We start from the raw sequence: 27,766 nt of genomic DNA, 5'->3' as shown, positions 1-27,766 counted from the left end.
TCACTTCCTGGTATTCAGAGGCTTATTGCCTTTGAATGTGGAAATTCCCTTTAGCCTTTAGAGACGCTGGGCCTTTCCCCCAGATCAGCTTTTCACACTGCTACGATATTGCTTGTTATGGTTCTCAGGAGGTCGTCAAACTCTCAGCATTTGCAAGGTTAATTAAACAGACTGGTGTGGGAGGCCCTCATTAGCTTGGCAGGCATCTTCTCGGCCTCTCCTCTTTTTTACTGGCCATATTCATGGAGAGCCAGTACTGGCCGTTCTTCTGCCTAAAGGGTCAGGGAGATCAAATGACCCTCCTCTAATTGAAGGAGAAGAAATTCACTAAAAGGGTTTAAGCCAGTAAACATACGACCCAAGGGATGGATCAGGCCCCCAGATGGGTCCTATCAGGCCCATGAGCAAATCAAAAGTAGGTTTGCAACTTACAGATACACACCTGAGCAACACCCGAGCAGCATACTCAAGATTGCTACAGCACAGACATTGTCCCCAGTTTTTGATGCAGTAATTCAGAGCAAGAAGTGTCAATTATCACAGACTATTATATAAACAAAATATTGCAAGAATGTTAATGTTTTAAGCATGTTCTATTTTAAGGTTGTTGTTTTTTTTTTTTTTTTTTAAAAATCTTTTAACTGTGTGTCTGTGTCTGCTATCTGGCATTACAGTTCAGGACACACACGGCCCAGCCCAACAAGGTCTCATTTATGTCAGATCCGGCCCTCATGAGTTTGACACCCCTAATTAAAGCCCTCATAACCCAATAGATGGCTGGAAGTGCTCAGGTTGGGAGGATCAATCCCCACGTTTCCCAAAATGCGTCCTGGGGCGCTTCAAGGTCCTTTGAAAGTCCTTCTGCAGCAGCCTGGGCCTATTTATTCCAGTCCTGCACACATTTTCCTTTAGTATTACTTTACATTTGTCAGCATTACATTTCATTTGGCACATCAGCACATTTATAAAAACAGGCTCTGTTTCCCCCCCCTCTTCCAGATACTACCCCGGCTGTAAAGCTGTGCCTCCATTATTTTGTCATGAACAAATTTAGTCTTCATGCCGTACAGCTGGTCCCACCGGCTGGGTAATTTATAGAGTGAGAAACAAGGACAGAGTCTGACTATCGATCCCCTGGGGATCAAATGCCACTTGCATTGGTACTGAGTCCAGAGAAGCCGCGAGGGATTCGAAAGGCAAAATCACTGATTAAAACCAAGGCGGTTGCATCTGGCTTCTTGCGGCAGCATTTGCCGGTCTGGGGCTGGCCAGGTCTTGTGGTTGTGTACGTTTGCGTGCTTTTCACTGCAGCAGATTCCACTTTCGACTAAGAAACTGCTAAGGATTGTTCAGAGTTTAGATTCTTTTGGCCTGGTGGGCAATACTCTCTTCTCTCCAGAATGGGAGCCTGCAGCCGATCTTGATCTGGTTTGCAGGGATTTTAGCCTCCAGGTGGGCCCCGGGGATCCCATGGAACTATAGCTCATCAGTTCCTCTGGAGAAAATGGATGCTTTGGAGAAGGGACTCCGTGGCATTATGCATTGCTGACAGGGCCATAGCCAGAAAATTTTAGAGGGGATAAAAATTTTGGTAGGGGAGCCGTGGGGCTTGGCTGCTTCTTCCACCCAGCGACCAGCCTGGCCCCAGCAGCAGCAGCTGCCAAACATATACGGGCTTCCCTTCCTCCCTCCCCCCCCTCAACAGTTAAACTGAAGGGGAAAGCCCTCTCCCTCCACACATGCCCCCTCAGAACAAGGATGCATGCCCCCATGCACCCCCTCATCCATCTTGGGCAGTGGCAGCTGAGATGGCACCCTTCCCCTCTCCAAATGCCCCAGTCAGTCAGCTGCTCACCCGCCCAACTCCTCTCTCCCCATGAGAGGAAAAGGGGGGCCGGCAGCAAGCACTAGGGCCTCTGAGGGCTCCGCAACGGCAGCTCCAGCTCCTCTTCCCTCTGTCGGTGCCTCGCTCAGCACCGCTCCCACCACTGCTTCCTTTTCCTTGGGTCCTGTCACCAATGGAGGGGCCCTACAGATGGGAGTGGGGGTTGAATGGAGTGGCCTGGCCCCCACTGCAGCTACGGGCCTGCTTGCGGAACTCCCTCCCTAGGGATGCCAGCCCCCCAGTGGGACTGGGGATCCTGCAGAATTACAGCTTATCTCCAGACCACTGAGATCAGTTCCCTTGGAGAAAATGGCTGCTTTGGGCGGTGGATTCTACGGTATTGTCCCCCACTGAGGTTCCTGCCCTCCCCAGGCTCCTCTCTCAAATCCCCAGGAGTTTCTCAACACAGGGCTGGCAACCCGACCCCTCCATCCCCTACTCTGGTGAGCAGAGTGTCAAGTCTGATGTTTCAATAACGAGACCTTTTTGATAAAAGTTTCTAGTTTATTGTAACATGTTGTTGGACTATAGAACGAAGTTGAAAGACTGGCGAGTATACAAACAAAGCAATCATATAAGGTATACATCAAAGGGATTCTTAAGGGAGGGGCATTCTTTGCAGGGCACATTCACACACTGATGTTACTATTTCGTTCTCAGGCCTGAGTCGGCCTTGAGCGTCTTCTTGGCACCAGCTTCCCCCACGCTCCTCTGAGAAGGCTCTACAATCTTGTTCCCATATTCCCATTTCAAAGCATTGCTACATAACAAAGGGTGGGAGGGGGGAAAGGAAAGTTCGAGCTAGCAGCATTGGCATACAGTGTGGTTTTACCCAGGATCCTTTTCCTGAACCAAAGAAGTAACTTAGTTACACACAGAAATTATAGCAGACTTGACACAGAGTAGGGTTGCCAGTTCTGGGTTTGTCAATCCCTGGTGATTTGGGGGGAGGACCTTGGGGAGGGGAGGGCCCTCCCCAGGGTACAAGACCATAGAGGGTACATAGACCCTCCAAAGCAGCCATTTTCTGATCACGGTTGTCTGGAGATCAGTTGTAATAGCAGGAGCAGGGCTTTTTTTTTTGTAGCAGGAACTCCTTTGCATATTAGGCCCCACCTCCCTGATGTAGCCAATCCTCCTGGAGTTTACAGTAGGCCCTGTATTAAGAGCCCTGTAAGCTCCTGGAGGACAGGCTACATCAGGAGGTGTGGTCTAATATGCAAAGGAATCCCTGCTACAAAAAAAGCCCTGAGCGGGAGATCTCCAGGTGCCAGCTGGAGGTTGGCAACCCTAGGGTGAACACAAAGGGAAACTTGACTCCAGCTGCTCTACTGCAGACCGACACAGCTACCCTCAGAAACTGCATCTGTTCTGTTTTTACTAAACCACTGGAACTATATTGATTTCAATGGTGCTTTCTCAATTAAAATATACCAAAAGCTCCACAGGGGAAGGAACTTATCTTTTCATAAATCACAGCCCAGTTTAGGCACAGCCTGAACTTATCAGATCTCAGAAGCGAAGCAGGATCGCTACCTGGAAGGGAGACTTTGCAAAGGAAAAACATGGCTCGGGAAGCCCCTTGCTGAGGTCACCGTCAGTCAGCAGTGACTTATTAGCACACACGACACACACACACATTCACAAGAGAATCCCCCCCCCCATTTAAATTAATCCAAACCCTGTGATTTCCCTCCCTTGTGTATACCTGTCTCCTCTTACCTATGTGAGCAGACTTTGCTTTGGCAAATAGGAGCTGGTGTTCCACCGTCTTCTTCTAAAGATACAGAGATCAGATCCATCCCTGTATGGAGAGGGAAAGGAAAAGGTTTCAGCAAAGCAGACATGCCTTTGTTACCAGTAATTCTTATAATAATACATGAAAGAGGGCCGTGTTGGAGGCAGCCCCCCCCCCCCCGCCACGATTGTGGAACCACCTCCCCGGGGAGGAGTGCCCCACCCCCTCACTTTTGACCTTTAATAGGCAGTGAAAGTGGGTTTGATTTAAGAACACGTTTGGTTAAGTTTACCAGCAGTCCTGAATTGTGATTTTGAATTTTTGTGTTGATGTTTTTATGTATTTTATCTATGTTGTAAGCTGCCTAGAGCTCTGTAAGGAGGAGAGGTGGCTAATAGATGTTTTAGATAAAATAATCAACAAACTCCAATCCAACCAGGGTGATCCAAGCACTGGAGACAGATGGCTGCAACCAAAGTTCTACTCGGGCGTTTCTGTTGAGCAGGATTCTTGGCCCGTGTGCCCTAGGGATCTGTGAGGGATGGGGGCCACCGGCAGATCACAAGCTGAGCTGTTTGTTCAGAAACACTGACTGCACTTGGGCGTGGCTGGCAAAAAGAATTCTGTTGCATACCTATCTGATAAACTGGGCTGTGACTTATGAAAAGATGTACCGAAATACACATTGAGGTGCAGCTCAGTTTTGAGGTTTGCCCACTCAACTCCCCTAACATGAGACACCACTGCTCTGCTCCCCCTCTGAGAGGTCCTTGTAGACTTATTTCTGTGTGCAAGAATTTCTGGCTTGTGATACCCCTGTTTTCTAGCAAGACTTAAAGCTGTATACACAGATCTACACTGGCTCCCTGAAAACTACGGTTTGGAAATTGAGAACCCATTCCTGGAACTGGCTCCCTTTCTCCTCCGCTAGAACAAGTGTGTCCCCTCTTGTCAGAACTAACTATGGTTTAGCAACTCATGTGCATGGATAACTGGGTAACTGCTGATCAGGCTGCCAAGATTACCAGGGTTATGACAGCCAGAACGGTACAGAGGTTACAGTTTCAGTCAGAATCTGGGAGACCCAGATTTGAATCCCCACTCTGCCCTGAAAGCTGACTGATCTTGGGCCAGTTGCGTACTCTCAGCCTAACTTCACAGGGTTGTTGTGAAGATAAAATGGAGAAAGAGGGGGTGTTGTAAGCTGCTTTGGATCACCACCAGGGAGAAAAGCAGGATATAAATATAGTAAATAATAAGACTAAAAATAAGAAACCACAAAGGAGGAACATGAAGAATACGAAATATATGAAACCAATCAAGAAATAGGCCACAGAAACTAAGTTGTTCTTGAAAAGTCCACTAATCAGGAACAAAATATTGACACAATGCATCATCAGCTCACCTCTGCACAGGAAGAACTGAAGACAAAAATCTTAGAACATACTAACAGCAAAAAAGACAAAGGTCGTTTTCGCACTCACCTCCAGCCGGCGCGACCCCCCTCTTCCACCACAGCCAGTGGCAGCCGAGGGCACATCGTGCCCCAGGCAGTCACCCCCCCCCAACTCTTCCAACTCTACAATTCCCTTCCAACTCTACAATTCTACGATTCTATGATCTCCATTGCGGGGGGGGGGAGGAAGGAGGGGGAAGGCGGCATTCTTACAGCTGCCTCCAAACTGGCAACTTAAGGTCAATAGGGAACCTACATCTGTACCATGTCAAACTTGATATCATTTTTGTAGAGAAACATATAACCTGCAGGTGGCTCCAGATGATAATTATATGACAACCCAGCAACTGTTTCTATGACCTCGATACCTTAAGCACATATGGCAATATTCAATTTCAGCTTTTAGTAACTTTATTCCCTGAGTATCTCACGCACACTGGGATTGGCACAAATGTTCTAGGGCTGCAACGTTTGAGAAACTGCCTGATCGCAGTTCCGCCGTCTCCCATTCACGAGAATGTGGGCTGATACTTTTAAACACCAGCTGTGGAGGATAGAAACCAGAATAATAATCACATATTCCTAGATGGGAAATAGAAATCCTTTAATATGTTGTTTGGGGGGTTGGGGAGAGAAATCACTAGGCAAGATCATAAGCACACAGGATGCAATACGAGGCATATCAAAGTTTATTTTTAACATCCACACGGATATTTTTCTCAGAGTTCAACAGAATGAATTTAAAAATCCACTCCAGCAGCATCAGATATAATTTTTCCATCAGGAAAAAAATGAACGGAGGGAATGTAAATACTGCATTGGTTAATGAGCTAAGGGGAGAATGCAAATGGTTTTTGGATGTTGTTAAGTGAAGATAATTTTACAGGGCAAATTAACGTTTTGAATCATTTGCATGCCACGAACTGCAGACCCTGATGTCTCCAATGAGGGGGGGGGTGTCACGGCGGAGAGGGGGGGATAAAGACAGGTTGCTTATCTGTAACTGTAAATCTTCGAATGGTCATCTGTGCATTCACACTCATGGGATAGAGCGCCTGCGCCGATCCCCGAATCGGTACCTAAAAAGCCCGGGATTTTTTCGCGCTTGGCACCAACGGGCATGAGCAGGCGTCCCAACGCGCATGTTCGCCAGCGCCAGAGCGAGGATCCCGCCAGTTCCTTCCTGACCGCTGGAAGCCCCTACTGGAGGGAGACCGTCAGCAGTGGGGAAGGAGGGCGGGTAGTGTGAATGCACAGATGACCACCCGAAGATCTACAGTTACAGTTAAGCAACCTGTCTATCTTCTTCGTGGTCTCTGTGCTTCACACTCATGGGAGATTAGCAAGCAAGACATACCTGGAGGCGGGAAGACAGTCAACTGGAAGAAACAGCTTGCAGCACTGCAGCTCCCAGATGAGTCCTCTGCTGAGCATGCACATCAGTGCATAGTGCTTCATAAAGGCATGCGGAGAGGACCAGGTGGCAGCCTTGCAAACATCCATCCGGGAAACGCCTTTCAGGAACGCCACCGATGTCGCCATCACTCTTGTAGAGTGTCCGCGAATAGGCCCAGGTAACGGCTTCTTAGCCAACAAATAACACAGTTTAATAGTCTCAGTGAGCCATTTTGAAAGCCGCTGAGACGAGATCCTGGAACCTAACTTAGGAGCAGCATAAGAAACAAAAAGCTGCTGGTCCTTACGAAAACTCTTGGAGCGACTTAAATAAAACAATAAAGCACGCTTCACATCTAGAGCATGCAACCTACGTTCTTCATCCAAGGAAGGTGTAGGATGAAAAGTGGGCAACCAAACTTCTAAGTTGAGGTGGAACTGAGAAACCACCTTGGGGAGAAAAGAAATATCAGGAGCTAACGACACTCCAGCCGCCTGAAAAACTAGATATGGGTAGTCACAACGCATAGCCGTGAACTCTCCTGCATGGTGTGCTGATGTGATGGCTACCAAAAAAGCAGTCTTCCAAGATAGAAGCTGTAACGAACATGTGGCCATCGGCTCAAAAGGACGTTGAGTCGGCCTGTCCAACACTGAAGTCAAATCCCACAACTGTGGGGGTGATCTTGATGGAGGATGAAGCCTAAGCAAACCCTTCAAAAACCTCTTAGAATGAGGATGTGCAAAAACAGAGTGCCCCTCAACTGGTTCGTGGAACGCAGAAATTGCTGCCAAACCTTGATGGAAGAAAAAACAAGGCCAGCATGCACCAGAGATAACAAAAACTCAAAAATTACCGACAATCCCACCCTTTGGGGTGAAACTGAGGGATCAACTAAGAACTGCAGAAACCTCCTCCACTTCCTATCATAGGAAGCGTGGGTAGAAAGTTTCCTGCTGTTCAAGAAAACATGTTGGACTCTGCTAGAGAACCCACAGGGTCGATGAACCGCGCTGTCAGCTTCAGGTGGGGCACATTGTGATGGAGTACATGACCGTCCTGAGCTGACAGAAGGTCTGGTTCCACTGGAAATTGGTAGAACACCCCCCCTCGCCAGTTGGAGCAGGATCGGGAACCAGTTCTGGCGAGGCCACCAGAGAGTCACCAGCATGGTCTCTCTCTTGCGATTTTGTTGACCACCCTTGTCAGTAGTGGCATAGGTGGGAACAGATAAAGGAACTGACCTTCCCACGGGAACAGCAGACCATCTCCCAATGACTCTGGATCTGAGCCCCCTCTGGAGCAAAACAGAGGACACTTCCAGTTTTCGGCTGTGGCAAAGACATCCACCTGAGGATACCCCCAGAGCTGAAACACGGGTTGAAGGAAGCGCCACTGTAACTCCCACTTGTGCGGGGAAGCTGCACCCCTGCTGAGGAAGTCTGCTTGCAAGTTGAGGACCCCTGGGAGATGCGCTGCCTTCACAAAGATGTCGTGGTCCAGGCACTCCGACCACAGATCCAGCGCCAGCGCACAAAGCCATTGAGAGACTGTCCCTCCCTGTCTGTTGATGTAACACAGGGCAGTGGTATTGTCTGTTAGCAGAGCAACAATCTTCCCCGCCACCATGGGGCGGAAAGACCGAAGAGCAAAGTGAACTGCCAGCAGTTCCAAGTAATTTATGTGGCAGTGAGTCAATTTCAAAGGCCAAGGACTCCCCACACACAGATCGTCCATGTGGGCCCCCCAACCCCATAAAGAGGCATCTGTTGTGATAGTCACAGTTGGTGCAGGTAGATGGAAGGCAGCTCCCTGACAAATGTTGTCCCTTGACTTCCACCATTGCAGTGTTTGAAGTGTCACAGGTGAAATTATAAACCTCTTTCAAGGTGAGTCCCTTAACGGGCAAAACTGACAAAGAAACCAAAGCTGTAGGCCTCTCATCCTCAGCTTCGCAAAGAGCAGCACACTTGTAGTCGCCGCCATCAGCCCCAGCATCTGCTGCAGCGCTGTGCCCCACTTTCGACTCTGCAGAAGTTCGACAAGGTTGATAATGTCCATCACTCTCTGATGAGGCAGAAACGCGCGATGAAGGTTCGTATCTAGCAAAGCCCCTATGAACTGAACTGTCCTTGATGGAATAAGGTGAGATTTCTCCAAATTGACCTGCAGACCGAAGGTGTCGAGAAGACGAAGAGTGACGGCAATGTGGGATGACAAACTCTCTTTCCACTCTGCCACAAGGAGCCGGTCATCGATGTATGGAAAGACAACTATCCCTTGAAGCCGGAGATGGGCAGCCACAACGCTCATCATCTTCGTGAACACCCGAGGTGCAGTGGACAGACCGAACGGAAGAGCCTTGAACTGGAAGTGCTGAGAACCTACTGCAAACCAAAGGAAACGTCTGAACACAGGATGGATGCTGACGTGGAAGTATGCATCCTTGAGGTCCAGCATTGCCATCCAATCCCCTTGGTTGATGAGGGACAGAATTGTTTGCAGAGTGGACATTCTGAACTTCTGGTACAAAATAAATTTGTTCAGATTCCGAAGATCCATGATTGGTCTTAGACCCCCGTCCCGCTTGGGAACCAGGCAGTAACGAGAGTAAAAGCCTCCCATCCTGGCCTCCATTGGGACCCTCTCTATGGCTTGTTTCTGTAAGAGGTTGCTCACCTCCGCCAGCAGAGGTGGGGAAGGGGGAGTGGTAATTACCACAGATTGGTTCGGAATCTGAGCAAAATCTATTTTGTAGCCTTCCGCTACGATGGAAAGCACCCACCTGTCCGTAGTGATGGACTCCCAGGCAGACAGGAATGGGCGGAGGTGGATGGACGAAGAGGAAGAGGGGACAGTGACGCGTGCTGCCAGAAAGTCAAAGGCCCTGCTTTTGAGGGCGAGTGCCCTTGGACTTGCCGGTGGTCCGTGCTGAAGCGTAATGATTTCTGTTGTTTCCCTGTATGGGGACCTACTCTCAGGTTGAGCAGAGCGAGGTCTCAACTGCTGTTCCAGGGAGAACTTTTGGTACGGCTTCTTTGCCCAAGGCTTGTGCCACTGTTTCTGTTGCGCAGCTCTGGAAGATGCCGGTACGCCCAGGTTCCTGGAAGTTTTTATACTTTTATCCATTTCCTGGAGCGCATTGTCGGTGGTAGAGCTGAACAGGCCTTTGCCCTCGAAGGGCAGATCTTCAACGAAGGCCTTGGTATCCTGCTGGAGGGCCGTGGATCTGAGCCAGGAGTGGCGATGGAGGCAGACGGCAGAAGTGATGGTCCTTGCTGAGACGTCGACCATGTGCTTTGCTGCAGCCAGTTGTTGTTTGGCTACAGCAAAGCCTTCCTTCTGCAACTTTTTTGCAGCCGACCTCTTCTCACTCAGGGAAGACAGGAGGGGGATAAGTTGTTCCCACACTGAGTATTGGTATCTAGCCATGCACACGGCATAGTTAGATACCTTTACTCCCAGTGCCCCAGCAGAGTAGAACTTCCTCCCAACGTTATCCAGCTTCTTTCCCTCGTTGTCTGGTGGAGAGAAGTGCGTCTTGCGGGCCTTCGACGAGGAGGAAACGACCACCGAATTGGGTTTTGGGTGTGTAAAAAGGAACTCAGCCCCGGACTCTTGGACACGGTACATATGGTCCAAACTTCTCGATGACACGGGTGTAGAAGCAGGCTTCGCCCAGGGCTCTTTCAGCGCCTGTAGGATGACCTTCATCACCGGCAGGGCAACCGCTGTAGACATATCCCGCTGCATGATGTCGAACACGGTATCGTCTACAACGGGTTGCAGCTGTGTCACTGGAAGCAAAAGGGAGAGTGCCATCCTCTTCACCAGGTCCCCGTATGACTTCAGATCCTCCGATGGTTAGATGGGAAGATCCTCAGCCGTATGAGACACTGGCGAAGGTTCCAAAGCCCGGTCCGGATTGTCGGTACCGACTTCGGAGTCCGACGATGAAGACTCTCTGCGTAGAGAATGTTCTGAGAGCACAGGCGCTGACTCTCTGACGGGCGACCGGATTGACACCGACGACCGAGGTTGGACTTCCTCCACCACTATGCGCGTCTGTCAGGTGGGACAGAGATCGATGCTGAAGGACGCCTTCTAGAGTGTTGAGACAGCCTGGACATATGGGATGCCTCGGACTGCTGGTCCCAGTCTGCAAACTCGCAAGGAGGGTACCATTGGTACGGTGGGTAGGGATAGGCGTAAGGAGGCCATTGGCACTGCTCCTATGGTGGAAGCGGTGGGAAGCGATGAGCTACTGTAGTCGGTTCCAGCTCTCTCCAACCTCTCGCCTGATCCATCGGTGCCAAAGGCTCCATCGGCATCGACACCTCCACCTCTGAGACCGAGTCACTCTCACTGCGATGCCTGGACCCTGAAGAGTGGGAGCGCTGAGTCAGGTCGATCTCTTGCTCCGATGCTGATAGGCGCAGCTGCGAAGCACTGCCTCTCGACACTGAAGGGCTATGACGTGGGAACACCAAGATCTTCCTTGGTGGAGCTGTCGATGTTGAAGCGTCATGCGAAGGGGTGCGGGATGGTCTCTTCTTCTGCTTCTCCTTTGATTTCACCTTCTTCGGCGTGGATGATCGGGTCCCTGAGTCATCCCGACGCTTCTTAGCCGGGGTTGTCCACTGACCCTTCAGAAGGCCGTTTTGTGGAACGCCCACGCTCAACTGGCATCTCGGTCCTGATCAGCGAAACCTCAGCCAGTGACCGTAGGGGCCGCGGCCTCTCCCATCGGTACCGACGGGCCCGATGCCATCTTTTGAGGACGAAGTGCCGACTCGACCAACGCCGCCGAACGCCTCGCCGCTCAATTCTTACGAGTTTGCTTGGAGAAACTCAGACAGTGTGTGCAAGAGTCGACGCGATGTCCCTCGCCCAGACAGAGGAGACAGAGGGAATGGCCGTCCGGGGGGGGGGGGGGGCAATCTTCTTCCCATAGAAGCGGCACCTCTTAAAAAAAACCCAACGTCTTTCCATAGACGCCCAGGAAAAAACCCACCCAGGAAAGTCTCTGAGGGGGGAAAACACGGGGGGAAAACTGAGCCCCAAAGGGCAAGTCCAACAAACTTTTTTTAAAAAACAACACTAGCTAACTAACTAACTGCACTAAGAAAATAACAAACAAGCTATATACAACAGGAAAAAAGCAATCTAAGATTTCTATACCGACCGTGGACACGAAAGGAGATCCTCTCAGCGCAGCGGTCAGAAAGGAACTGGCGGGATCCTTGCTCTAGCGCCGGCGAGCATGCGCGTTGGGACGCCTGCGCATGCCCGTTGGTGCCGAGCGCGAAAAAATCCCGGGCTTTTTAGGTACCGATTCGGGGATCGGCGCAGGCGCTCTATCCCATGAGTGTGAAGCACAGAGACCACAAAGAAGATTTTCAGGAAATGTTCGGTTGAGCTCAGCTGGGCAAGTTCCCAAGAGCCTGTCATTGCTGGTGCTGATTGGGGGGAAATGCGAAGGCATTAATGGGAATTTTGTATTTGTGGTTTAATTATGCACATTTGGAGAAAAGAATCTGGCGCGAGGAAAGCCTCTCTCTTGACTTCTGAGTGTTTGACAGTGATGTCCTAAGGCTATTCTCCAACATCTTAAGTGGCAAAAAAGCCCATATGCTGGTGAAACTCAGAGATAAACAGGCTGCTTAAATTACAGAAGGAGGGGGAGAGAGAGAGAGAGGTGTTTCATTTTTTTAGCTTATAGTAATAACCTTTTCTGAAGCAAAGGACTGCCATACAGATCTCATGCTTTGACCCACTGAATTGTTTATAACAACACTGATGGAGGGTGAGCAACCACTCAGTAACCCAGAGATTATACAGGCGGTCCCACTGAAGGAATCCCTTGTCCTCTGAAATACATCTCTCTGTGTGGGCAGCCTCCCTTCCCAAAGCGATATCCCTAATGTGCCTTATGCACCACGTATCTGGTATAAATAGCACTGAAAAATAAGCAGTATTTTTTGTTCTTTAACGCTCTTGTAAAACGAGAAGCAGGAAATTGCACACTTAGATTAAGTTGGACAGTAATTCGCTTAAGATGAGTTAAATAGTGAAGCAGAAAATGGCTTCAGCCTCGATGTTGCAAATTCGGAGAAATGTATTATCCAGGCTCACTTGGGGCTGAGCATCTAAGGCTGGATCACATGTAAAATAAGAACCGTGTCTCACCCCAAATGACAAGCTTTTCATTTTGAGGAGAAGAAGAAGAAGAAGACGATATTGGATTTATATCCTGCCCTCCACTCAAAATCTCAGAGTGGCTCACAATCTCCTTTACCTCCCCCCCCCCCCACAACAGACACCCTGTGAGGTGGGTGGGGCTAAGAGAGCTCTTACAGTAGCTGCCCTTTCAAGGATAACTTCTACAAAAGCTATGGCTGACCCAAGGCCATTCCAGCAGCTGCAAGTGGAGGAGTTGGGAATCAAACGCAGTTTTCCCAGATAAGAGTCCGTGCACTTAAGCTAGGGATCATAAAGCTTGAATGATCATAAAGCTCGAATCCCTAGCATGAGCTAGGGACCATAAAGACTGAATCCATTCTGAATGTCAAGGGTAAGCTTTAAAATGTATGAGGCAATTGAGGTGTGTGCCTAGGACCACAGTCGCGTGAGAGCCCCGCCGACACCACCACAGCTGGCCTCTGAACATCTGGATGACAGAGACGAAGCTCCTGAGGTTGCCACAGCAAACCTGGACAAAGGTTCCCTCTAGAGAGAGAGCCCTGCCTCCCATTTCCGAAGAGCATTTCAACTTAAAAATGACAAGAACAAAAAGGGATTTGGCAAACTATGAGAAAAGTGAAATAAGCCTGAACAAACTCCAGGGGGTTGACTACACATTCGTTAGTCACTCTAGCAGCGGCAAACGAGAGGAACTGACGCACGCGTGTGTGGGTGGGAGAAGGGAACTCACCAATGCTTCATGGGAAAATCCTGTCCAGACATTCATATCAACTCACTTGGCCCAGGGTGGGAAAATTCCTGGAGATTTGGGGGAGGTGGGGGGGTGGAGCCTGGGGAGGGGAGGGACCTCAGTGGGGCATAATGCCATAGAGGCCACCCTCCAAAGCAGCCTTTCTCCCCAAGGGAATGTACTACAAGACAAATCACCGGTAAAAAAATACCACCTTCACACTTACAGTGTGTTCATGCGTTCTGTTTAGTGCAATTTATAGATAAATATAAATGTTAATAATGCAGCAACTTAAAGCTGAAACACAAAGGGCGTTTTCGCACTTACCTTTTACTGGCGCGACCACCCTCCTCACGCCGGCGGATCTGCAGGGATTTCGCACCAGAAGCGCCGGCGCAGCCAAAAGAGCCGGCAACTTCCGTCGCGGAGCCAGCTCAAACGGAAACCGCCAAGAAGCAGGAAAACGTTTGAGCTGGCTCCGCGACGGAAGTTGCCGGCTCTTTTGGCTGCGCCGGCGCTTCTGGTGCGAAATCCCTGCAGATCCGCCGGCGTGAGGAGGGTGGTCGCGCCAGTAAAAGGTAAGTGCGAAATCAGCCAAAGTGTCCTTTTCCTCCCCCAAGTGTCCTCGTAACAACTGTTGTTTATCAGGCAGCCGCTGTTCTTTCCGGTTCACGAGTCTGCAATTTGGGTGGAGCTTTAAGTGTTCAGCTGCAAAATTCAAACGGAGAGAATAAGGAACTGTATCTCCAGGATTTCCATGAAACTGCGGAGCACTTAAGGCTCCACCCAAATTGTGGACCCTAAGCCAGTGATTTCATTAAGGATTTCCAAGGAACCTGTCAGAACCTTCTGGTGTTTTTTTTTTTCAACCATCCCATAGTTGAAAGCTATTATTTCTACCACACTCTGGAAAATTCTGTGCTGGAATGTTCTGGAAAGAACAGCAATTAGTGATATGACAAGTTTCATTGTAACCTTCTTGCAGCAAAGGATAGAAAGCATCCCAGCTCCCTTACCTTCTGCCTTGATGGTCATCACTTTTTTCTCCAGGTCAATCATGGGTTGTACGAAGCATAGTCTCGGCTCCTGCTTCTGCGTAATACAGACTCCATTCTGATTCACAACCATCCAGCTCCGGTCATACAGCAAGCCTTGGTTTCCAACGGGCCACTCTGCAACCTGACATGGAGACCAGAAGAAAGCACACGTTGAATCTCAGCATAACACAGGAGCCCCTTGGAACCTTAAAGGAAAGACGTGCTCATTCTAGCAGAAGGCTCTCCACAAGTCCACTCCCAGAATTGCCTAGGAATTGATTGAATCGGCACCAAGCTGTCTGGTGAACAAACAGCAAAAATGAACCACCGTGAAAGTATGCAGTTCATTTTTTTTTTTGGTTTGGGAATGATCCGAACAAATGAACTGGTTCAAAAGGAACCATGAACTAGCCCCGCTTGTGCTCGAACCATGGTTCATTTTTTGATTCATGCCCATCGCTAGTCACCTCTGGACTTTGTGACCACAACTCCAGGCTCTGCCTTGCAACCTTTGGACTGACCCTTGACTCTGCTTTTTGGACCAGCTCGAACCTTGCTGATCAACGTCCTCAAACTGCCTTAACTCTCCTTTCCTGAACAACTCATGAACTCCATCTGCTGTTAAGCTGGTATTTGATATCTGGACTGGACTCTTGATGGTGATCTAGCTCTGTTGCCTTCCTCTGCCTGCATTCCCGGACACTCAGAGGGGCTGCCACATAGGCCATGCACTTCATAAAGACCCCAGAGCCAGTTTGGTGTAGTGGTTAAGTGTGCGGACTCTTATCTGGAAGAACCGAGCTTGATTCCCCACTCCTCCACTTGCAGCTGCTGGAATGGCCTTGGGTCAGCCGTAGCCCTGGCAGAGGTTGTCCTTGAAAGGGCAGCTGCTGTGAGAGCCCTCTCCAGCCCCACCCACCTCACAGGGTGTCTGTTGTGGGGGAGGAAGGGAAAGAAGATTGTGAGCCGCTCTGAGACTCTTCGGAGTGGAGGGTGGGATATAAATCCAATATCTTCATCTACCTCACAGGGTGTCTGTTGTGGGGGAGGAAGGTAAAGGAGATTGTGAGCCGCTCTGAGACTCTTCGGAGTGGAGGGCGGGATATAAATCCAATATCTTCATCTACCTCACAGGGTGTCTGTTGTGGGGGAGGAAGGTAAAGGAGATTGTGAGCCGCTCTGAGACTCTTCGGAGTGGAGGGCAGGATATAAATCCAATATCTTCTTCTTCTTCTTCTGCTGTGAGGCTGAACAGAAGAACCGTATACTGACAGACCCCCTCACCTTATCGAAACCACCAATATCTGTGATGGTCCAGATGAATGGAGATGCAGACATGAGTGTCTTTTAATTCAAGTACTGTGAACCACAACTCACTCTTTAATAACTGTAAGACTGCCACCAAAGACGCTATCCAAAACTTGGAAACTGATGAGAAACTTTAAATCACAGAAGTCTAAAATGGGCTTTTCCCATGTCTTTTTTACTGACAAGGAAATGGGAATAGAACTCTGTGAGGGAGTCCTGTTCCTGGACCCTATATTAAGGAGAGTCTGAAGTTGTCACTCTAATTGTGGGAGAGGGTTGTTAACCACTCTGATGGCAGGGGACAGGTCCACAAACTCCAATCTGTAACCTTGGAGAACAAGGGGGAGAACCCAGCTATTAAATGTGACGGCCTCCCACTCTGAGGCAAATTGTGACAACCAGCCACCAAATTTAGCAAGTATGGAGGCCACAACTAGTCAGAAACCCAGCTTCTGCTGGGTAAGCTGAGAATCCTTAGATGACTGAGCCTCATGGCCTTGTCTGGAATTTAATGAACTCCTACCCACTGAGAAGAGAAAGTTTTCTGTGGAGGATACTATTGCCCTGAAAGGAGCATAGACACACTGTTCCTTGTGGGAAGGCTTCTAGTGAGGAGAGAAATATTTTTGTTCAGAAAGGGATGAGCTGGTAGTGAGCCCTAATGATCTCACTTTTTGTCAGTTCTTTTTAATTTGGGAGAGCATGTCATTAGTCCTTTCCAAAAACAACACTGCTCCTTCAAAGGCCAAATCTTCAACTCTCTGGAGGGCCTCAAATGGAAGGGCTGTAGATCACAGCCAGGCAGGCGATGCAAGATGACAGAGGTAGTCAATGAGCAAGCCATAACATCCTCTGATGGTCTACTGGCATTAATTTGCTGTTTGGACAGTCTGACCACCTCACATTGTAGAAGCTTCACAATGGATCCCTTCTCAGGAAGGTGGTCAAGGTGTTATGACAATTTTTCTCATAGGAAAAGTTGATACCTGGACATGATTGCCTGGGAGTTGGAAATCTGCAACTCTAGAGCCATAGATGAATGAAACTTCCTACTGAGGGCGTCCAACTTTCTGCCCTTCGTATCTATCAGGGAAGTGTGGTATGACTGCCTGTCTCTTGGCTGCATCTCTTCAGTGATAAGAGAGGAGAAAGAAAGGTCGGAGAGAGGAGAGATATGTGACGGCCTCCCACTCTGAGCCAAATTGTGACAACCAGCCACCAAATTTAGCAAGTATGGAGGCCACAAGTCTTGTCTAACTTTACAGAAATCCTCTGTCCTACGAGGTGTAGGTGGAATGGATGCTGGCTTTTGCCAGATCTCCTGAGTCAGACAGAACAGCTCCTCCAGCATACGGAATGCAATGATTCATGGTGTGTTGGAATAAAAGTGGCCCAAGATTCTTGGGCCTATGGTCAGTGGTGGTGACCTCAATGTTGAGTGACTGAGCCATGAACATCATGTACTCACTATACATCCTGAAGTCTGCTGTGGGTGACAGCTGGGAAGGATCTCCAGTTGTCCCATCTGGGCTCAGATGTGATAGGGCTACCAATGACTGGATCTTCTCCCTCCTGCATTTGGGACTCTGGAATAGGAGATGGTGGGCACCAAAAAATGGTAGTTGGTGTGCTGGAGGGATGCCTTTGTGAAAGGTACCAGGTTCAGCTAGGATCCAATCATTACCTAGCTCTCTAAAAAATCACCTCATTCAGCTATAACTGGGACATATATGGAAATGGGGGGAGGGCACGGCAAAGATGGCGGAATGGTACCATGGAACCGGTGGTGCAGTCTCAGAAGTGGGGCATGAAGTGGTGATCTGTGAAGTTTGGTCTCGATTTCACCTTTGGAGAAAGCTGGTGGGGCAATCTTGGTGTTGAGGAGGAAGTCTTCAGTGGAATAATGACCTCCTCCACTTCAGACAAGGGCATCAGAGTGGGTGGCAAAGACTGGGGGGGGGGCTTTGATTCTGACTGCTTCTCCTTCTTGGAATTAGGCTTCTTGGCAGAAGGTTCCAAAGAGGACCTTGGGACTACTGGGAAGAGAAGTGCGATCAGCGCCCTGAAGGTTCTGAGTGCTGGACTGATGGGATAAAATGGACTAATGCCAATGAAGATGGTTTTGGCGGGCAATCCAGAAGCAAGGTTGGTTTCGATGGCACAATGGATGATAAGAGTGCCTTCTCCCAAAGAACCACCTTCAACCCACAGTTAGTTCTGGCCTCGGGAGTAAACTGTCTACAGATCTTTATGGCCTTCCCCAAGACAGAGCAGGCAGAGCTCATGCTCATCCATCTGGTCATTCTCACACTGCAGCATGTACATTTCTTCAACGGTGCCTTTTGAGACACGCTAGTCTCTAAAGCCCAGCCAGCTGCCATGATGGAAATGGGGGGGGGGGCATACAGAAGGGAGAAAGACAAGGCAAAGAGCCTTTCCTGGAGCCCTGAAAGCAAGGTGGAAACAGGCCCCAAAATAACTAACAGTAAGTCACAGAGGCTCAAAACCCAGAAACACTGTGATGGAAAGGAGAGTAAATGAAGACAACCTTCTCCTTTGGAGGCAGAACTATGGAAATGGGCACACTGGCACACAGGAACACGCAACTGTTCTGGAGGGAACAGTTAGAGGAGGGACAGTGGCTCAGTGGTAGAGCATCTGCTTGGTAAGCAGAAGGTCCCAGGTTCAATGCCCGGCATCTCCAACTAAAAAAGGGTCCAGGCAAGTAGGTGTGAAAAACCTCAGCTTCAGACCCTGGAGAGCCGCTGCCAGTCTGAGTAGACAACACTGACTTTGATGGACTCAGAGTCTGATTCAGTATAAGGCAGCTTCATATGTTCATCTAGCTCCGATAAGCAGTGCCTCCTGAAAGGACTGCACAGAAGATCACTGATGAACAAACATGAAAGATACCTTTACAACCCACAATACCTCTGCAAACGAAATGGAGGCAGGGAGAGTCAGAAAAAGAGGTTTTCATTTCCCTTTGGTCCTTTAGCACTCACACATTTTCCCTGCACACCATCTGAGAACCATATCAGAAGACTGCAATTTCTTTCTTTTTTTCTGTTAGTAAAAATTATGTTGAGTTGATCAAACAGATTTTAATGAGGGATGTAAAATACTGTAGCACAACATTAGCCTTATGGTGTCAACATAGCTGGGGGAATTCTATTACAAGAGCTTGACAGGAATATTTTGAAAAAGCTTGTAGCAATGAGGTCAGCAGGAAGGCTGGATGACTCACACAGCCAACCTAAGAACACCTTCATCCCAGTAAACCCCCCTTAAATAGACTTCAGTAGACCTGCGTGGGATTACTTTCTTAGTCAGGAAAGCAGAAAGAGAATACTGTCACAGTGCATTTTAACTGGCGACATGTGAACAGTTAAAAATTCCAGGGGATTCCAGCGTCAGCTAAAGTATTTATTGCATTTGAGATTAAATACTCTTTTATTTATACAGTCTGGAGTAAAGTCCCAGAATGTGACTAGCCTGAAATCCGCTGCCATGCTGCAGTTATGAATGTTTAAAATTTACCTTTTTCATTTTGCAGTATTTGCAATGCAAAATTTATGGGCATCGAACTTTTATGCTTCTAAATGCATACATAAGATTTAGGATTTTGTATGTTCTGAGGTCCCATTCATTTAAAATACATGCATTGCCTTTACATTGGCTGTGCTCTTAAAGAGGTGGCCCAGGCCAGCCCAATGTCCTCAGATCTCAGAAGCTAAGCAGGGTCGAGCCTGGTTGGTACTTGGATGGTGGACCACCACGGAAGTCCAGGGTTGCTATGCAGAGGCCAGACAACGGCAAACCACCTGTGAACATTTCTTGCATTAAAAATCCATATGGCAACTTATGGGGTTGCTATAAGTCGGCTGTGAGTTGCTGGTAGAATCACAGAATTGGAAGGGACTTCCAGAGTCATCTAGTCCAACCCCCTGCACAATACAGGAAACTCACAAAAACCTCCCCCTAAATTCACAGGCTCTTCATTGCCGTCAGATGGCCATCAAGCCTCTATTGAAGAACCTCCAAGGAAGGAGAGCCCACCACCTCCCGAGGAAGCCTGTTCCACTGAGGAATCGCTCTAACGGTCAGGAAGTTCTTCCTCATGTTGAGCCGGAAACTCTTTTGATTTAATTTCAACCCACTGGTTCTGGTCCTCCCTTCTGGGGCCACAGAAAACAATTCCACACTCTCCTCTATATGACAGCCCTTCAAGGACTTGAAGATGGGGATCATATCACTTCTCAGCTGCCCTCTTTCCAGGCTAAACTTCACACACACACACTTTTCTTAGTGTTTGACATTTCACGGCATTCTAGGAAGGGCTGCCTCAACGTTTGGTAGCCCCAAGCTCCCTTGTCCATGGCTCCAAGGAGGGCTGCAGAACTTCCACAGAGATCATCCTGGACTCCGTTGCCAGTGGCAGGTAGACTGATCACTTGCCTCCTTCTGCACCACTCTGGCATACTCTAAGGGGCCAAAAAGCTATATCTCAGGCAGCCTTAGGGCCCAGCAGCAGTGCTATGAACCTGGGAGGCCACAGCTAGTTTGAGGCATGCTGCTTGCCTCCTCCCACATGCCACCTTCTGCCACTTCGGTGCCCTAAGCAACCATGTGTGTGCACACTGAGCATTCTGGCCTGGATGAACAAATGCATAAAAGATTAATTCAGTCCTAAGGGCAGTGACATGATCTTTACCAGGGCTTTTTTGGTAGAAAAAAAGTTCAGCAGGAACTCATTTGCATATTAGGTCACACCTCCTGGTGTCACCATTATTTCACGCAGGAACTCATATGCATATTAGGCCACACTCCCTGGCACCAAGCCAGGTGGAACTGCGTTCCTGTCCACTTCTGCCAGTTTGGTGTAGTGATTAAGTGTGCGGACTCTTATCTGGGAGAACTGGGTTTGATTCCCCACTCCTCTACTTGCAGCTGCTGGAATGGCCTTGGGTCAGCCATAGCTCTTGCAGGAGTTGTCCTTGAAAGGGCAACTGCTGTGAGAGCCCTCTCCAGCCCCACCCACCTCACAGGGTGTCTGTTGTGGGGGAGGAAGGGAAAGGAGACTGTGAGCCGCTCTGAGACTCTTTGGAGTGGAGGGCAGGATATAAATCCAATATCTTCATCTACCTCACAGGGTGTCTGTTGTGGGGGAGGAAGGGAAAGGAGATTGTGAGCCGCTCTGAGACTCTTTGGAGTGGAGGGCAGGATATAAATCCAATATCTTCATCCACCTCACAGGGTGTCTGTTGTGGGGGAAGAAGGTAAAGGAGATTGTGAGCTGCTCTGAGACTCTTCGGAGTGGAGGGTGGGATATAAATCCAATATCTTCTTCTTCTGCTGCTCAAAAAAGCCCTGATCTTTACAAAGAGGGAAATCGGTATCTGACAACTTCCTCTTTTGACCAGTGGTGGTCTGCAGAGGCAAAGCAAGCGAGGACAGAGAGAGATGGGAACTGCGTAGACTGGCAAAAGGTAGCTCACACATGATGCTGCCTTATACTGAATCAGCCATCGGTCCATCAAGGTCAGTACTGCCTACTCAGGCTGACAGAGGCTCTCGACCCAGGACCTTCTGCATGCCAAGAAGATGCTCTACCACTGAGGTCTTTCACATCACTTACTACTTGGTCCTTATTAATGGAAGATGCCAGGGACTGCACCTGAAAACTTCTGCATGCAAAGCAGAAGCTCCACTGGAACAATGGAACAATTTTTCTTCTTGTCTACCCTTTCCTTGAACAGAATTTCCTTTCCTTGCACAAAATTGTTTTCTGTGGCCCCAGAAAGTAGAACCAGAACCAATGGGTTGAAATTAAATCAAAAGAATTTCCTGTTCAACGTTAGGAAGAACTTCCCAACCGTTAGAGCGGTTCCTCAGTGGAATAGGCTTCCTCGGGAGGTGGTGGGCTCTCCTTCCTTGGAGGTTTTTAAACAGAGGCTAGATGGCCATCTGACAGCAATGAAGATCCTGTGAATTCAGGGGGAAATGTTTGTCAGTTTCTTGAATTGTGCAGGGGGTTCGACTAGATGACCCTGGAGGTCCCTTCCAACTCTACGATTCTATTAAAATCTTTCCATTTTATTGTCCCATAACTGCTTCATTCTCTTCATCTCCTTGGTAACCCTCTTGAACTACTGACCATCCCACTTACATCAGCTTTCATCTTTAGCTAAAAACATTGTGGTTTGCTATGGAAGAATGCTTTACGCCTTACTGGAACCCCTGTACTATAAATAAGGTCTGCTTATGTCTGGCAGTGGTACCCTGAGCAGAGTTACACCTAAGACCATTGTTTGAGTCCAGAAGCACATATGAACATATGAAGCTGCCTTATACTAAATCAGACCCTTGATCCATCAAAGCCAGTATTGTCTTCTCAGACTGGCAGCGGCTCTCCAGGGTCTCAAGCTGAGGTTTTTCACACCTACTTGCCTGGACCCTTTTTTGGAGATGCCGGGGATTGAACCTGGGACCTTCTGCTTCCTAAGCAGATGCTCTACCACTGAGCCACTGTTCCTCCCCAGCACCTTTAAGACTGTTATGTATGAGAGTAAAGGCTGTTATCAACGATGTTCCTGCCTGGCTCATTGGAGCCTGAAGGACTGAGCTTGGGGACCTAGCAGTAGGCATAGGCAGGAGGATCCAAATCCAGACTGCCCTGCTCCAATCACAGGCTCCCTGCTGGTTTGAATGACCCAATCACATGCTAGCGCGGGAACCCAGTGTTGTATATAGTCGGCCCAGCGGCCCCGTCTTCAGCTTTGTAGCGCAGCCATCTACAATGCTGTACTTATTAAAGAGCTTGTTATCACTACCACCTCGCCTCGTCTATGCATAGAACCCACAATATTATAAAGACCAACAAAGTTTTACTCTAAGCTTTTGTGAGCACTCTCTTTTCTTCAGATGCCATGCTTGTGCACAAAAGCTTGCAACATAAAAAAAACTTGGTTGGTTTTCGAAGTGCCACTGGACTCAAATTTTGTTCTGCTGCTTTACACCAACAGGGCTGCCCACCTGAACCTGAGACTATTGACTTTAATGGACTTAGAAGGGTGTAATTCTTTTTAGGATTGTACCGTGGGCCATGTACATTTGCTTAATTCGAACAATCCACACATATTGCAGGATCCAGATTTTTCTTACTCCAGAACCTGGATTAGCTAGCTGTACAATTTTAATCAACGTCAGCTTTTTAAAAAATTTACAATGCACATAAACCTAGGCTGTGTTTTCCCCAAATGAAGACTTCTGCCGCAAACCCCAGTAATTTTATGTAACTCTGTTTAATTTGCATCGCTCTGCCTTCAGCGGATGTATTTCTGTGTCATGAAAATTTCAACTTGAACCTTGTCTCTCCGTTTTCTGAGGGTTAGCCTGTGAATTAAGCACTGTACTCACAGTGCAAGAGTAATGTGTTATTTACACTTAAGGAAAAATGTGACAGCCTTGATAATATTTCCTATTACATTTTACTTTAAACCGCCAGGCAGCTAAAAATATTATTAAATGCAATATATTTTAAAATGCGTGTGAATAGTCAGTAGCTTTGACTTCAATTTTCATTCTGATGTGGGACTGTGACCCGTACTAGCAGGTTTTCATAAAAGGAGATATCACAATATTGACATTCATTAAAGCCTTACAAAATACATTGCAAAGGAAAGGCAGCGTCTAGGTCACTGGGCAGACCATCCACCTATTTCATCATGGGGTATTCAAAAAAAGATGGGGAAAAAGCCACATACAAGGTGGCAATGTTATTAACTTAGCAAAAGAAAAGAAAAGAAAAAAGCAAGCAATTAAAATTTGCAGAGTGAACTTTCAGATTGTACTGCAACACTTAAATGTCATATTTCTGCTGCAAATATATTTTAATGATAACATTTCTTTGTAATGCAAATCAGTCTCTTCTCAATTATACCCTGTTAATCATGTTGTTCTTCAGTTGCCAGACACCCACCATCGCCTGCAGCCCTGCCATGCCAATGAATACAAGCTTGCTAATTATGGAATTAGTATCTAGGTAAGCAGTAAGATCATTAGCTATTCATTCCCGAGCAAGGTTGTGTTATTCTGTAGAACCATCCAAAATAAATGGAATAGCAGGTATGAAGAGCCTCGGTCTAGTGGAAATACTCTCAAAATACTCAACTTTGGGCATGCTTGCACACTCAGCTGCCCCGGGACAATAACACAGGCAACCCAACCTGTGATTTATTTATTACTTCTGGAGGAGAATTAGAAGTTGGAGAAAAAACTGAACAACCCATGGTAAGATCAGGAGCTCCTGAGAGTTCTTCTTCAAAGGACTATACCAGTGCTGTTCACTCTGAGTGCCACATGTGGGTTTTCTGACCACTGTACTCCAATGTGGCAAATGCCCCATGATCTCTAAAGTGGCCAGGGACCAGCGTACCTATGGGACCTTCTTATTAAATTGAATATTTTAATGCATGTGAATAGTCAATAGCTTTGACCTCAATTTTCTTTCTGATGTGAGACTGTGACCCACATAAGTGCCCTGGAAAGCCGGGCACTTAACAGATCAACATCTACTGGTAGCACCTGGCCCAAAAGACACCCACAGCCTAAAACAGGGCCAGGGCCTTTTCGGTCCTGGCCCCAGCCTGGTGGGACATGCTCCTATCTGAGATCAGAGCTCTGCAAGACCTAGGGTTGCCAATCCCCAGGTGGGGGGAGGGGATCCCCCGGTTTGGAGGCCCTCCCCCCGCTTCAGGGTCGTCAGAAAGCGGGGGGAGGGGAGGGAAATGTCTGCTGGGAACTCTGTTATTCCCTAAGGAGATTTATTCCCATAGAAAATCATGGAGAATTGATCTGCGGGTATCTGGGGCTCTGGGGGGGCTGTTTTTTGGGGGTAGAGGCACCAAATTTTCAGTATAGCATCTAGTGCCTCTCCCCAAAATATCTTCCAAGTTTCAAAAAGATTGGACCAGGGGGTCCAATTCTATGAGCCCCAAAAGAAGGTGCCCCTATCCTTCATTATTTCCTATGGAAGGAAGGCATTGAAAAGGTGTGCCGTCCCTTTAAATGTGATGGCCAGAACTCCCTTTGGAGTTCAATGATGCTTGTCGCACCCTTGATCTTGGCTCCACCCCTAATGTCTCCTGGATCCACCCCCAAAGTCTCCTGGCTCCACCCCCAAAGTCCCCAGATATTTCTTGAATTGGACTTGGCAACCCTGGCAAGACCTGTTACTGTTCCACAGGGCCTGCAAAACAGAGCTGTTTCGCCAGGCCTTTGGCTGGGGCGGCGGACATTTAAAACTCCCTCCTCTCCCTCTCTTCCTTCGCATTTATATCCCTCCCTTCTCAAACAGGCTCAGGGCAGGTCACATCAGAGATAGAACCTTTCCAAAATAAAAGTACAAAATCGGACAAACCAGTTCACAGTTAAAATCCAAGAATTACAGTTTCAGATGGCGCCATTCAAAAACCGAAGCCCCGGCTGAACAATAAATCAATAGAAAGATGGTAGTGATCACAACAACCCTAATGGAGCCAGCATGTTGCATGCCTCCCCTGCCCACAGCCGTCTGTTATCTCTGACAAAACCCTGCAGGAGGCCCTATGGGCTGCCTTGGAGTTGTGCTTCTTTATAGCTGCCATCTTGTTTCTGTTTGTTTCAATTCCGATTCTTAGATTATATGCTTATTGTTATCTGGTTTTATATGTCGTGAGCCACCCTGAGCCCGCTTGTGGGACAGGGCAAGATAGGAGTTAAATAAGCAGGGGTGGAATTCTAGCAGGAGCTCCTTTGCATATCAGGCCACACACCCCTGATGTAGCCAATCCTCCAAGAGCTGACAAAAAAGAGCCTTGCACGCTCTTGGAGGACTGGCTACATCAGGGGTGTGTGGCCTAATATGCAAAGGAGCTCCTGCTAGAATTCCACCCCTGTAAGTAAGTAAAAAAACAAATGTTTAAGGAAAGCAGGCAAGTCCATTGCTAAGTTAGACTTGTGGTTGGCAGGTTGTTTCCATCTTGAAATGCTGCTACCAAAGGAATAGGTAAGCTGTGACCCTCCCGGAGGTGCAGGTGGAAGAAAATATGGCTCTTTTGGTTGATAGTAACTGTGAAAGCGGCTCCCTGTCAGCCACAAATTGAGTACCCCTAGACCAGCGGTCCCCAACCACCCGGCCCTGGACCGATACCGGTCCGTGGCCCATCAGCAACCAGGCTGCCAGCTGAGCTGCCGCCCCCCCCCCCGTGCCCCACAGCCTCCCGCCCCCCACCCATGCCGCCTCCTCCTCCCTCTGCGTTTGTTATGTTAAGCCGGGGAAAGCGCCTTCCTGGCACTTTAAAAGTTCGCCTCCCTCCCCCGCGGCAGCAGCTGATCCGCGGGAGAAACTGGCAGCAGCAGCAAGCGACTGCTGAACAAGCCGTGCTGCCCTTGCCTCAGGAGCCCTTGCCTTGTTTAGCAGATCGCTCTCTGCTGCTGCCAGGGGGTGGGAAGGCGAGCTTTTAAAGAGCCACTGGCTTAACATAATGAACATGGAGGGAGGAGGAGGCGAGGCAGGGCAGGGCAGGGCAGGACGGCTGCATGGCGGGGGGGAGGCCAAATTCAGTTTCCCCACCCTGCGGTTCCCCCATCCTGCTGGGGTGCTGGTCCCTGGTGCCAAAAAGGTTGGGGACCACTGCCCTAGACTGTTTTTTAAGTTATTTCCTGCAAGCAAGGATGGGGCCTGGTCACAGATCCACTGAGTTGAAGCAGGGAGCTGTGGAGGATGGGTATAGCAGGAAAGCAGCGAACTGGAGGGAGCGTCAATACAGCTCTTGGAGCAGAAGCCCCCAACTTTTTGAGCCCGAGGGCACCTTTCTTTAAAATTCTCACACAAGGTGATGGAACTACAAAATGGCTGCCACAGGAGGTGGAGACACATACACAGAGGAAACCCCAGAGCAGGGGAGATGAGGGATTTTTTTATTTATTTATTTTTTTGTGAACAAAGTCCCGTCGCTCCACCATTACTTATCTGACAATTTAGATACAGCTAGCAAACTTAGGCTTCCCAACCCTCCCGCTCTGGCGGGAGTCCCCTGGGTTTGCAGCCTCATCTCCTGGTCTTCAAGAAGTGGGAAGCAGGGGGGTGGGGGGTGGGGGGGGAGAACATACCTGTAGGCTTCATTATAGAGCTCCTGAGCCGTTTGTAAAATGTCTGCCGCTTTAAGGCTGGGCAGGGAGCAGGAAGGGCTTGGGAGAACAGCCCCGCCCTTTCTTTTGCTTTCACTTTCACAGCAAGAGTTCTCCGGAAGAAGATCTGGTAAGTGTGTGTGTGTGTGTGTGTGTGTGTGTGAGGGAGGGAGGGGGCAGGGGATTCCCTGGTTTGGAGGCCCTCCCCCCTTTTAGAAAGCGTGGGGGGGGAGGGAAGTGTCTACTGGGCATTCTATTATTCCCTATGGAGAACGATTCCCATAGGGAATAATAGGGAATTCATCCGTTGGTATTGGGGGCTCTGGGGGGGCTATTTTTTGAGGTAGAGGCACCAAATTTTTAGTATAACATCTAGTGCCTCTCCCCAAAATACCCCCCAAGTTTCAAAACGATTGCACCAGAGGGTCCAATTCTATGAGCCCCAAAAGATGGTGCCCCTATACTTCATTATTTCCTATGGAAGAAAGGAATTTTAAAAGGTGTGCTGTCCCTTTAAATGTGATGGCCAGAACTCCCTTGGAGTTCAATTATGCTTGTCACATCCTTGTTCTTGGCTCCACCCCCAATGTCTCCTGGCTCCACCCCCAAAGTCTCCTGGCTCCACCCCCAAAGTCCCCAGATTTTTCTTTAATTGGACTTGGCAACCCTAAGCAAACTGGAGGCCGCTTGGCTGCCCAGTCTCATATCTACCATTTCTGGGCAAGGTAACTGAGAGCAGTAGCTGAGCAGCTCCAGGGTTTCACCCATTCGAGTCTGACTTCTGTCCTGGCCACGTGACAGAGACTGTGCCGACTGCCTTGACAGATGATCTCCATAGAC

At 48.7% G+C, this 27,766-nt stretch overlaps 1 protein-coding gene across 3 annotated transcripts in view; it reads right to left on the bottom strand.

Annotated features, from left to right (window-relative positions):
* Positions 1–27,766, bottom strand: part of MOCOS (molybdenum cofactor sulfurase) — a 194,374-nt gene that overhangs the window by 25,371 nt on the left and 141,237 nt on the right. For all 3 annotated transcript variants that reach the window (XM_060247821.1, XM_060247822.1, XM_060247823.1), the window contains 2 exons: positions 14,426–14,588; positions 3,608–3,689 (listed from right to left, as the gene is read on the bottom strand). In XM_060247821.1, coding sequence (XP_060103804.1) covers positions 3,608–3,689; positions 14,426–14,588 — 245 coding nt within the window. The remainder of the gene's footprint in view (positions 1–3,607; positions 3,690–14,425; positions 14,589–27,766) is intronic.

Source organism: Heteronotia binoei, chromosome 10 (genome assembly GCF_032191835.1).
Source record: "Heteronotia binoei isolate CCM8104 ecotype False Entrance Well chromosome 10, APGP_CSIRO_Hbin_v1, whole genome shotgun sequence".
Lineage (NCBI taxonomy): Eukaryota > Metazoa > Chordata > Lepidosauria > Squamata > Gekkonidae > Heteronotia > Heteronotia binoei.
The sequence above is the reverse complement of the archived record's forward strand: the minus strand, read 5'-3'. Positions and strand labels throughout refer to the sequence as shown.